Below are 12,822 nucleotides of genomic sequence, written 5' to 3' on the forward strand. Positions count from 1 at the left end.
GTGCCTACTCTGACACCTCGCCACGTACCATTACTCGCTGCTGTCTTCCTGACAAGTATTCCCTGATCCATTGCAGTGCCTTCCCTGTTATCCCTGCTTGGTCCTCCAGTTTTTGCACTAATCTCTTGTGTGGTACTGTGTCAAAAGCCTTCTTGCAGTCCAAGAAAATGTAATCCACCCACCCCTCTCTCTCTTGTCTTACTGCTGTCACCATGTCATAGAACTCCAGTAGGTTTGTGACACAGGATTTCCCATCTCTGAAACCATGTTGGCTGCTGGTGATGAGATCATTCCTTTCTAGATGTTCCACCATTCTTCTCCTGACAATCTTTTCCATGATTTTGCATGCTATACATGTCAGTGACACTGGTCTGTAGTTTAGTGCTTCATGTCTGTCTCCTTTTTTAAAGATTGGGACCACATTTGCTGTCTTCCATGCCTCAGGCAATCTCCCTGTTTCGATAGATGTATTGAATATTGTTGTTAGGGGTACACAGCACCTCTGCTCCCTCTCTCAGGACCCATGGAGAGATGTTATCTGGCCCCATTGCCTTTGAGGTATCTAGCTCACTCAGAAGCCTCTTCACTTCTTCCTCGGTTGTGTGTACTGTGTCCAGCACATGGTGGTGTACCCCACCTCTCCGTCTTTCTGGAGCCCCTTCTGTCTCCTCTTTGAACACTTCTTTGAATCTCTTGTTGAGTTCCTCACATACTTCACGGTCATTTCTTGTTGTCTCTCCTCCTTCCTTCCTTAGCCTGATTACCAGGTCCTTAACGGTTGTTTTCTTCCTGATGTGGCTGTATAACAGCATCGGGTCAGATTTGGCTTTTGCTGCTATGTCGTTTTCATATTGACGTTGGGCCTCCCTTCTTATCTGTGCATATTCGTGTGTGTGTGTGTGTGTGTGTGTGTGTGTGTGTGTGTGTGTAATTACCTATTTGCATTGGGGTGTACAGACCAGGACGTGTGGATGGACAAACCAGTTGCTGTTCACAGCTAGTTTACCTTACCTGTTCGACGTTGAAGACCTGGAGGAATGGAGGGGGCGGTGAAGGGGCCAGCTAAGTGTGTGTGGGCTGTGAGGGAGACACTGACCTTTAGATGTATTGGTTCTCCACTTGCCACTTTCCACCATGAGTCGAACTGATTGGATTGTCACTTTCCTTTCTATAAGTGCTAATTTCAGGTGTGATTTTGATTTTGTTGAAATCAGAATCTCAGACCTGCAGCCAAAAAAAAATGACCTATTTTGAAATGACGGACTGGGTTCCTTCACCTTGAGAAAGGGAGAGAATTACATTAATAGGGATGTGCTAAATCTGTGGGAGTAGTACAATGCTTGGGGAATGAGATGTAATCAGGTTTGATCCTAAGATTTGTAGACAGTGGTGATGTCAAGGAGTGGTTAGCAGGGCTTCAGTCCCCCCATAAGCTACATCAGTCACCTCAACGCCAAGTGCCGTCCCAAGTAATTAAAAATAATAATTTTTATTAATATTATTATTGCTATGAGAGGAAATAAATCGGCAAAGCATGTTTTTAAAATCCTTAGGTTGATTGTGTCGCAGCTTCGTTTGTAATCATTTAGGCACAACACGAGCATAAAATATTCAGTAATTGAAAAAAATTCTCTAGCCGACATCCAACCATAATGCTACCCATAAGACCCTGCTATGCAAAACTTTTGGAATCACCACTGGGTGTAGGCATGGCTGGATTAAAGCGTAGACTTTAGTGGCTGCATCCCAGGGGCCTCCACCAGCTGGAGGACCTCCAGAGATTAGCTGAAGTGTTCACAGTTACTGCTGTAAATTTATAATTATAGTATATTATTACATCACGTATATGATGAACTATTGACTGTTCATTGAATATATCTTTAACTTTTTTCCTTTTGAAAATATCACTGGGGCCATCACAGTACCTGAAGCCCAAGAGCCTACAAAATCTCAATCTGGTTCTGGGTGTAGGGAAGCCTAAATTTCTTGGATCAGGATTCCTTCTACAATATCAAGCTGCTGTTGAAAGAACCAGCAGCAATAAATTGATTAGCAATTTAATGACTTTTAAAATTGTCTTTTTCAGGTTGATATCAAGAATTGGAATTCTTCGGGTGGCAACAACAACAATAATGACAGTCTTACAAGCCCTGCTAAGGTCAAGAAGTTCCTTCCCTCCGTCAAGGCTCTCAGGAACCAGTTCGAGGCAGGGAAGTCCAACAGCAGATCAGAAACCAATGGCAATATCAACAGTAATGGCAATGGTACCTTGAGCCACAGGTCTTCTGGATCGACCTCATCACTTGTCAGCTCCTCCCTCGAGAAGACCAGCAGCACTAACAGCCTCAACTCTGTCAGCGACTCCGTGGAGAACCTCCTGGCACCTGCCTTTGAGAACCTGCAGCAGATGGAACCTGAAGAACCTGTAGAGCCCATTTACAATCAGTTCAAGAAGGTGGATGAGGAACTGAGGGAGCTTATGAGCAAGCCGCCCTCCACGACAGGTTGGAACCCAGTGAGTACCTGGAAACTCCTAATGAACTAGGAACATATAATTTAAATAAATTACCTTACAGAACCTTGTGTATAAAATGACTTTTTTTTTTGTTCTTCAGTGTTTTATGCAGTTTAAAAAAAAGTCAAATAGTACTGTATTTTGTTTTTATAACTTTTGCTCCAGTGTACTGATTTCATTTTTGGCCTTCTCTGGTATCATATTCGGTTTAGGAAATTATTTATCATCCACTGGGCATTTACTTTCGCTAAGTCACACATATTTAATTTTTTGTGACTATTCCTCACTCCAACCAGAGAGAGAAATCATACAGTGCCTATGAAATGGGTGGTGATTAGGCGAATCAAGAACCCTTCAGTGTCAAGCACCCCCTCTTGAAGGGTATAAACTTGTAGGTCCCTAATCACTTGCACCCTTGCAGAGGCCCTTGCTGAAGCGTCTCTACTACATCCCGGAGGCACCCAAAATACAGAGTCAGGGTACTACCTACATCAACATTGAGGGATTCCTGGAGAAGCTGCCCTCAGGGAGAAAGAAAGCAACCTTCTGGAACGCCTGGAAGAGACGCTACTTTGTGGCCAAGGATGGAGTCCTCTACTATTACCAGGTGGGAACAGTAGTAGTAGTAATATTCATGGGGAAGCACTAAACCCTAAGGGGGCATAAAGTGCTTGGGAGAAAACATGTTAAGATAAGAAAGGATGAAGGCAGCTTCAGTTTCTTAGATCAGTACACTTTCACTAGCTTCAGGGCACTCTTCTTGAAAGGAATAGTAGTAGTAATAATAATAATAATAATAATAATATAAAAAATTTTGCACTCTTTTGAGAAACGGTAATGATTTTACTCCTTGTGCATTTTGTGGTGTTGATACTTTTTAGTTATATAGAGCAAATAGTAAATTGAGCTAAAACAGGGCCATATAAAAAGCAATATAAATGCTGTTTTAATGAAGGAAAATAATATAATTTATTCCTCATTCATGGGAAAGTGCTAAAACCACATAGGTCATACAGCACCTGGAGAGAATGGAGGGATTCAAGTACAATCCAAGGAAGGGGAGGTTATGTCTGATTACCTGAAACAAGGCTGCCTCACCAGTATCAAAGGTCCTCTCACTGGTATCATAGAGCCTTTGTAATCAGAGCATAAGAGCTAGATATTTTTATCATCTCTTTGTAGCTACAGAAACAGAGCTGTAATAATGTTGTTAGGTAAGACACATATGCAACAGTTAGGTATCTTCATTCCGAAACATTTCACCTATGCAGTAGGCTTCTTCAGTCGAGTACAGAAAAATTGGTGGTAGCAGCTGAGGAAGCCTACTGTGTGGGCGAAATGTTTCGGAATATAGATACCTAACTGTTGCATATGTGTCTTACCTAACAACCTGTCGGTATTTTATACCATTTTATTAGTCATTCAGCTGTAATAATGTTGGTAGAATTACTGACAATGTTACATAAAAGGGCACATATGCAACTAATACAACATTTTATTTGGCAGTGTTTTGCTCTTCAGGAGCTTTGTCACACCGCCTTGACAAAGCTTCTGGAGAGCAAAATCTATAGAGACTGAAGCACCTGCCTCCTCTTGAAAACTATTCCATTAAGAACACATGTAAAAGGATGAGGAGCACTGCACCAGGCCTATGGGCCCATGCTAGGCATGTCTAACTCTCACCCACCCACACTCACATGTATTTCTGTTCAACCTATTTTTAAAGCTGCCCAAAGTTCTGCTGTAGTGAATCTACTCAGGAGTTCATTCCACTCATTTACAACTATTATTATCATACCAGTATTTCCCTATATCATTTCTAAATACTAACTTGTCTAACTTAGTCTCTTTAAGTCCTACCCTGGTAATTTTAGCACAATATTTATATCTCCTTTATTTGTTCCTGTTTTCTATTTATACCTTTCAGTCACATCTCTCCTAATCTTTCCAGAGAAGGCAAATTCAGCATATTTGAGACTTAGTAGTTTAAAGCAGCATTGATTCCATATCTTTCAGAGCACCCAGACGGAGAAGCCTAGCATGAAGATGCCACTGATGGGAGGCAAAGTGGAGTGCATGGAGCCCAGCATGGTTGGCATCGACGATGGGGTAGGTTCTAGCTCCATCTGCTACATGTTCATGGACACACTTTCTGTTTTTTCGTGTCCTCTTTTTCTTGCTCTGTGCCTCCTTCCACTTCATAATTAGGTGCACTGCATTCGTCATGGTCTCGTTCATATTCCTTCAAGTTTGCCTCACTTGTATTCCATTGTGTTTGCGTTGCCCTGCATTCAGTCGTATCTCATTGATCCACTGTTCATTCATGTTGCACTGCATCCAGTCATGTCCTGTTGATTCATTGTGTTCATTCATGTTGCACTCCATTTAGTGATGTCCTATTGATCCACTGTGTTAATTCATGTTGGATTGTATTCAGTCATGTCCCATTCATCCACTGTATTTGTTCATATAGCACTGTATTCAGTCATTTCCCACTGAATTCATGATACCAATTCTGTGCCATAGTCCATATCTTTACTCACAGTCTCTCTGTTTTCTCCTAACTACTACTACTATCCTCAACTAACTTCCACTCCTATCCTCATGTCATATTGGTGACTTCCTTCATGTATTGTTGGTCCATTATGGCTTCCTGGATTACCTCACTCATGTTTTCCTAGTCATTATCATGTTCCGTTGGTCACCACACTTGCATTATTTTGGAAGTGTAGTAAAGATTTTTTTGCAAGTAAACTTCTATGTGCAGTCAATAGTTACCATGTACATACTGTGTTTTAAGATCATTATAGTTTGTAAACTACAGTTTAGAGTTCCTCTTGGTTGAAGCCTTGAAGTACAAAACAGTTTTTTGATAATGATTATTGGGAACTGTACATTCATATTTTGCTTTATCTTTCTCCTAGTCAAGAAATACTGAACGTGTATATTGGTAGTTACTTTTTATATACATTAATACATTCACACTAGACTTTACACAATTGCAATAAACAATATTTCTAACTTCTAATATTTTCTTCTGAATTCCTGGAGAAATTTATTGGTTACAGTCTGTGATTGCTTTACTCATAACTCCTTAGGGCTGTTTAATAAGACAGATATGCAATACTTCGGTATCTCTATTACTGAAGTGTTTTACCTGCACAACATTCTTTTTCAGTTGAATACAAGCGAATGTAATACTGGAATGGGAAAATTCTTTTGAAACGATTAGTCCTTTTTCCTGGGTAGGAGGTAGTCAGTCCCTCGGGACTACAGTAGAGGCATGTAGCCAGACCTTATGTACTGAAGATGAAGCGAGGTGAAACCACATGCCTCTGCTTTAGGCATTGAAACCACCTACCAAGGCTGAGGGACTGATTACCTCAAAACTTCTGCTGCTATTACTCTTCTATTAGTGGACCTTGCTCACATGTGATGTCACTTGCAGCTATGTCATCCCAGTATATAAAGTCAAGCTATATGCCTCCTTTTTTCTTAGGCTTGAGGGACTTACCACAAAAGCTGAACATCTGATCACTTCAAACTGCTTCTGTCTCCAGTGTTATATTAACCTGTATTCAACTGAAAAAGCCCATTGTACAAGCAAAACATCTCGGCAATAAAGATATCCTAATGTTGCATATATGTCTTAATCAGTTTTCAGTACTGTATACCATCAGTAATGTGATATCCCTGAGATCTTTAGTAATGTCCCCTGATTGCTTTATTGATTTTCCTCGTTTGGTTTATTCATTATCTTTAAGTTCTTTATTACCTCAGCTTTATATGCCTGCCCTTCCATCATCTCTCACTGGTGTAGTGATCTGTTCCACCAGGGACTCACGTCTCTGGCTAAACAGCCATGCATATCTACACCTTAACAATCATACACATCTACAACCATATTAATGCATTCTTATAAATAAAGAAGCATGCCTGTTTTTAACACACCGGTCGTCTTCCACCGAGGACAAGCATACATCTCTCTGCCAAATTAACCATTTCCATTTTTCACTAAGCAGTCAAACACATCTGTGACTTAACCATTCACATCTATGATCAAACAACCATAGCACCTTCAATGTGTCTTCACACACACATATACATGTACTTCTTCATCAACCGGAGTGTCTATTCCATAAACAGTACAGTACGTAGTTTTTGGCAGGTAGTACAAGCATTCCATGCACTTGAAATAAGCACTTGACCCATTACATGACACTCTTGGATGTATGTTAACATAATCTCTCTAATTCTACCCTAGTCTGTCCTAAATGAAAGAAAAAAATTCTGTGCTAGATTATGTACTGTATATCAGCAAGATGGTATGCACTCCAACTTTGGCATGAATTTAAATGGAAAAAAAGAAATAGTATCAGCATAGAGTTCTGTGAAAATTTATGTAGAAAATGCATAGCTGTAATGAGTGTTTGAAAAAAAAGGTACAATGTAGACACTCCTCACTTAACGACCTACCTGTTTAACAACTGCACGGACTTATGACCACCTCTCTAACCAGTCCATATAACCCTGATAACCTTGGTGTTAACTCCTATGATGATGCTGATGATCTTTTCTTTATTCAGAATAAATAAAAAAGATTACCTGACTTGACTTACTGAATGGACTGACTTGACTGACTGAGTTACTGACTTCACTAACTGGCTGGACTGACTTTCTGACTTTACTGAATTGACTTGACTGACTTTACTTACTGACCTGACTGACTTCTCTTACTGACCTGACTGAATTGACTTAATGACCTGACTGAATTGAGTTGACTGACTTACTGACTTGGCTGACTTACTGACTTTACTAAAATGTTATAAATAGTGCAAAGGTGACATTAACCCTTTCAGGGTCCAAGGCCCAAATCTGGAGTCACGCACCAGTGTCCAAGAATTTTCAAAAAAAAAAAATTGTTATTTTTTCTTATGAAATCGTAGAGAATCTTTTTGTGAAGGTAATAAAACAAAAAGTACGAAATTTGGTGGAAAATTGACGAAATTATGCTCTCGCGAATTTTGATGTGTCAGCGATATTTACGAATCGGCGATTTTGCCGACTTTGACTCCCATTTTAGGCCAATTACATTATTCCAATCAACCAAATTCTTAGCTATTTCACTAGTATTACTTCTATTCTATCGATTGAGCACAAGAAATCGCCAAGTCAATTGTTTCAACTACAAAATAAAGTGATCGGAAATTGTTAATTTGGCCAATTTAACACAGTTTAAAATATTCCAATTTCAAAATAGGGTCCAGAATGAACAATGTAGGCATTCCTGGCACTAAACTAACATTTCCTCTGTTCATTAGTTATGTTTTGAGGCTTTACAAATAAATTCCATTTTGATTTTTTATTCACACCAAAAAATAGAAGATTTACTGTTATGCAATACTGTAATAATTGTATAAATATCATCACCATATTTGTGAATGTATATTAGACCCACCAGCTGACGTGTATTAGACGTGTGAGGTCGTTTGTTTACTCTTGAATATCGGCAAAAATTTAACATTTCTGCTACTTTGAGCTCAGTTTCAAGCCATTTCCAGTGCTAAAACCAATCAAAATCATCTCTATTTCTGTAATATGTCTTCCATTCTATCAAATGAGACCAAGAAATCGCAAATACAACTATAAAAAACATACGAAAAAACACTGCAAAGTTGCTGTTTTAATCGAAAAATCATGATTTCATTTTTTTTCTCTCATTATACACAGTGTGCTGCAGGATCTGTTTTATGTGGTGCACACATACCACATAGATGTATTCTCTCATATCTAGGCCCAAATGTACCACTCACAGTTTATCAGAGTGAGCTGAGCCGTAGATCTACGGGACGGACCCTGAAAGGGTTAAAACAATATCTAAAGATGCCTAACACAAACCCACTGCCAGTACAATATGCTTGAAATACCAGTAAGGAGCAGCTCCTCACTTATCAACCAGTTCGCTTAACCCTTTGACTGTCGCGGCCGTATATATACGTCTTACGAGGTACCGTGTTTGACGTATATATACTCATAAATTCTAGCGGCTTCAAATCAAGCAGGAGAAAGCTGGTAGGCCTACATGTGAGAGAATGGGTCTGTGTGGTCAGTGTGCACCATATAAAAAAAATCCTGGAGCACGCAGTGCATAATGAGAAAAAAAAACTCCGACCGTTTTTTTTAATTAAAATGCCGACTTTGTGGTCTATTTTCGTATAGTATTTATGGTTGTATTCTCGTTTTCTTGGTCTCATTTGATAGAATGGAAGACATATTATAGAAATAGAGATGATTTTGATTGATTTTACTATAAAAAGAACCTAGAAATGGAGCTCAAAGTAGGGGAAATGTTTGATTTTTGCCAATGTTCAAAAGTAAGCAAATGATGCCATTTTCCAGTAAATGTCCAACTAGCCATTCTAATATGCAGTCATGAATGGGTTGATGTTATTTATACAATTATTACAGTATTGCAGTAGTCTGCATAATAGTAAGTCTTCAATTTTTTGTTTGAATAAAAATTCAAAATAGAAAGCAAGAGTAATATCAGAGGGGCCTGGAAACACGACTGATGAGCAAAGAAAATGTTATTTTAGAGCCAGGAATGTCTGCATTGTTCATTCTGGACCTTATTTTGAAATTGTCATATTTTTTAGTTTTCGTGAAATTGGCCAAATTGCAAATTTCTGACCACATTATTAGGTAGTTGAAATCGGTAAATGGGCAGTTTCTTGTACTCAATCGATAGAAAAAATGGAGTTCTAAAGAAATAGCTATGAGTTTGGGCGACTGGAACAATGGAATTAGCCAAAAATAGGGCTCAAAGCGGGCGAAATCGCCGATTTGTAAACGGCGCCGAGGTTGCTAACTTCGCGAGAGCATAATTCCGTCAGTTTTCCATCAAATTTCGTTTTTTTTGGTGTCATTACAATCGGGAAAAGATTCTCTATCATTTCATAAGAAAAAATATTTTTTTTTTTTTTTTAAATTTTGCGACACCAGGACATAAGACGTATATATACGGCCGCGACAGTCAAAGGGTTAATGACCTAGTTATAGGAACAGAAGTCGATCGTTGAGAGTGCCTGTACCGCATCATGTACAATATATTAATAAATAGTTTTTAAAATATTTTTTTGTGAAAAATTTACTGTAATTTAATGTCTTTTTTGCTATAAGTTATGAGCATTATATCTCGCTTTAATTTATGTACTTTGCAGCTTTTTGTGTAAAAGTACATATGATTTTTTAACTTCAGCATTTGGCCATTGTGCCTAAAATTCATTGTAAAAAATGTGCCTGTACATGAATCCTTCAGCTTTGTGTTTATATCTTTGTCACCTTTCTCTCTTTCTCATCCTAGCTTCTTCTGAAATATGCATTTCTTCTCTTTATACTGTCAATATTGTCTCCCTTGGCAACCTTCTACCTGATGATGCTCTTCCTCTCATGTGTCTGCTGTCTGACTACGAGCGAACACACATCAAAACTATCATTTTCCCATTAGTTACATCTTAAGGCATCTTCCTGATGATATTGTTCACTGCCTTTAATGTATGTGCATCATTTCCTTGCTAATATTAAACTATTCTTTTTTCTGTTAGTACTGTCATATTCAGTCTTTCTGATAACACTGTGTTTGCCATTTTCCTACTACACATCGTCTCTATGTCCAGCGGGCATGTATGATGTTCACGAACTAACCCATCTCTCCTCTTCTCTGCCCTGTTGCTGCCCTTCCCAGCAGAGCAGAGACTCTAAGGCCTCTGCCGTACTCGGCATAGACGACGGGGTAAGTTTCCCAGGGCCCTCCACTGTCTTCCTTGTCTTCTTGTTGCATATTGGTCTATCTTCCTGTCATTTTTGTGTGGTGTTATACAAAGATATTTTTATGTAGCATTTGGTATATTACAAACTACTTCCTTCATCTTGAATGCCTCTACCTACAGAAAGGACACTATGTTGTGGTGCGTTGCAGCTCTCGGCAGGAGGCTGAGCGATGGAGGCGAGCACTTGAGACACACACAGTAGAGGACTTCACCAGCCAGTATGTGCAGCCCTGGCCCATGCCCACCAACCCTGCTCTCCTCAGAGACACCCTCGTCATTGATTTGGGTTCTGCCTCTGTTAGGGCAGGTGTGCTTGCCTCCCAAGGTAGGCCCTCATGGAGGATAATGGTAACTGCTACCAAGGGAGTTTAGTTATCTTATTTTATGGTGAACAAGATATCTCGGTATCAAGGATGCCCCCTAGTTCTAATTGGCTAAATTTTGAAAAAAAGATGGCTCTTGCCCGGCACCTAAAGTCAGTATCTGATCAGCTGGGCTGTGATTTGCATGTCAGTTTATGTGCAGCCAACAGTAACAGCCTGGTTGATCAGGCCCTGCTCCACCATGAGGCCTGGTCACAGACTGAGCCATGGGGGTGTTGACACTCAAAACCCTCTCCAGGTATACTCCAGGCTTCAAGATGCTGGATAAATTTTTGAGAAATATTTTAGGACAAAATAGCATCTTTGATGCCATAAAATATGGTAATTTATCAAGCCTGCATATTATTATAATCAAGGGGGAAGCGCTAAACCCGGAGGATTCAAGCCTGCATAGCAGGTTTGAAATGTCTTTCAAATAAAGATTCCCACATACATGATTGCAGACAAACAACTTAACAAGTGTGGATTGGACCCAGTGCTTATGCACTGGGGTTTTAAGGCTCACTTCCCATGGGTTCAATCACTACCCATTTCATGGTTTATTCAAATGTGTTATGCATCATCTTGTTGGTATTAAGTACCTTTGACATAATGCACAGAATTTAGGCACACTTATCATTTAAGATTTATATTAAATATGAAAATGGTATACAGTACTAATAGGTTGATAGGTAAGACACATGGGCAACAGTTAGGTATCTTTATTCTGAAATGTTTTGCCTATACAGTAGGCTTCTGTGATAAGTAAGACTGTCATACATATCAAGATTTTTATTCCCTAAATGTCAACTCTTCAGTATTTTCTAATATACAGACTCTCCTCACTTAACGACAGAGTTTGTTCCTAAGATCACATCGGTAAACGAATTCGTCGCTAAACGAGGAGCATACTATAATGGTAGTGGGTTTGTGTCAACCATCTTTGCTATTGTTTTAATGTCACCTTTGCACCATTTTTAACATTTTTAGTTTATTTTTAAATGTTTATTCAGCAGTGTACTGTACATTGTAATAAACAGAATAGAGAAAATCAGCTATGCATACTGGTCAGAGAGCCCGTTGTAAGTCTGAGTCGTCAGTAAACGAGTACATTGCTAAGTGAGGAGAGGCTATATATACAGTATATGTGTTTTTCAGTTTCTAATTATACAAATGGAATATATGAGGTTACACTCGTAATAAGGACAATATCCACATCTGAATTTTCGTAAAAATTCTTCCTTTATCATTTACTTATTGTCTCCCCCAGCTACCCTACCCCAGGTGTTCCTTCCGTCAGTGGTGGCAACAGAGAGGGAAAGTCGACGTCAAGTGTGGGGATTCGATGCCTTGGCACCAGATGTCAGAGCTGCCTCCACAGTTTCCTTCCCTATCAGACCCTCACATAAAATCACAAAGGTATGGTGATGCAGTCTAGCCCCAAGGTGCTTGCATAGGGCATTGAATTAACATTATTTAGATACTGTAGGCTTATGTGATACACATTTTATAGAACAAGAAATATATGATGCTCCTTGTTTTATGCTGGTTTGACTTACAATATTTTGACTTTATGATAGTGCAGCAGAGATGCACATTGACATTCTGTACTGTACTGTACTATTGATAGGAGAAACTTCTATTCATTTATTTACCTTTAATACTGGTATTTAGTTATGGTAATTTTTTGTTTATTTATTCACTTACATCAGTTTATCTAATTATTTATCTTATCATATTCATATTTGACTTGTGAAATTTTCAACTTATAATGGGCTCATCAGACTGTAGCCCCATTGTAAGTTGAGGAGCACCTGTACTAACCTGTACTGTTCAGTGTTTAAGTACACAATACCCATTAAACTGTTGTGACACTTGTTACAGTACAGTGGACCCCCGGTTAACGATATTTTTTCACTCCAGAAGTATGTTCAGGTGCCAGTACTGACCGAATTTGTTCCCATAAGAAATATTGTGAAGTAGATTAGTCCATTTCAGACCCCCAAACATACACGTACAAACGCACTTACATAATTGGTCGCATTCGGAGGTAATCGTTATGGGGGGGTCCACTGTACTATATTTTTTCCCTGTTTGATCAGTGTAAGTCATAAAT

General features: G+C 39.1%; 1 protein-coding gene across 9 annotated transcripts in view; it reads left to right on the forward strand.

Annotated features, from left to right (window-relative positions):
• Positions 1-12,822, forward strand: part of LOC128695634 (uncharacterized) — a 556,361-nt gene that overhangs the window by 534,579 nt on the left and 8,960 nt on the right. For 6 of the 9 annotated variants that reach the window (XM_070093276.1, XM_070093278.1, XM_070093280.1 and 3 more), the window contains 6 exons: positions 2,087-2,515; positions 2,937-3,122; positions 4,532-4,624; positions 10,260-10,307; positions 10,465-10,669; positions 11,977-12,125. In XM_070093276.1, the coding sequence (XP_069949377.1) occupies positions 2,087-2,515; positions 2,937-3,122; positions 4,532-4,624; positions 10,260-10,307; positions 10,465-10,669; positions 11,977-12,125 (1,110 nt within the window). The remainder of the gene's footprint in view (positions 1-2,086; positions 2,516-2,936; positions 3,123-4,531; positions 4,625-10,259; positions 10,308-10,464; positions 10,670-11,976; positions 12,126-12,822) is intronic. The other 3 variants (XM_070093279.1, XM_053786367.2, XM_053786368.2) reach the window with 2 other exon arrangements.

This window comes from Cherax quadricarinatus, chromosome 42 (genome assembly GCF_038502225.1).
Source record: "Cherax quadricarinatus isolate ZL_2023a chromosome 42, ASM3850222v1, whole genome shotgun sequence".
In the NCBI taxonomy this organism is placed as follows: Eukaryota; Metazoa; Arthropoda; class Malacostraca; order Decapoda; family Parastacidae; genus Cherax; species Cherax quadricarinatus.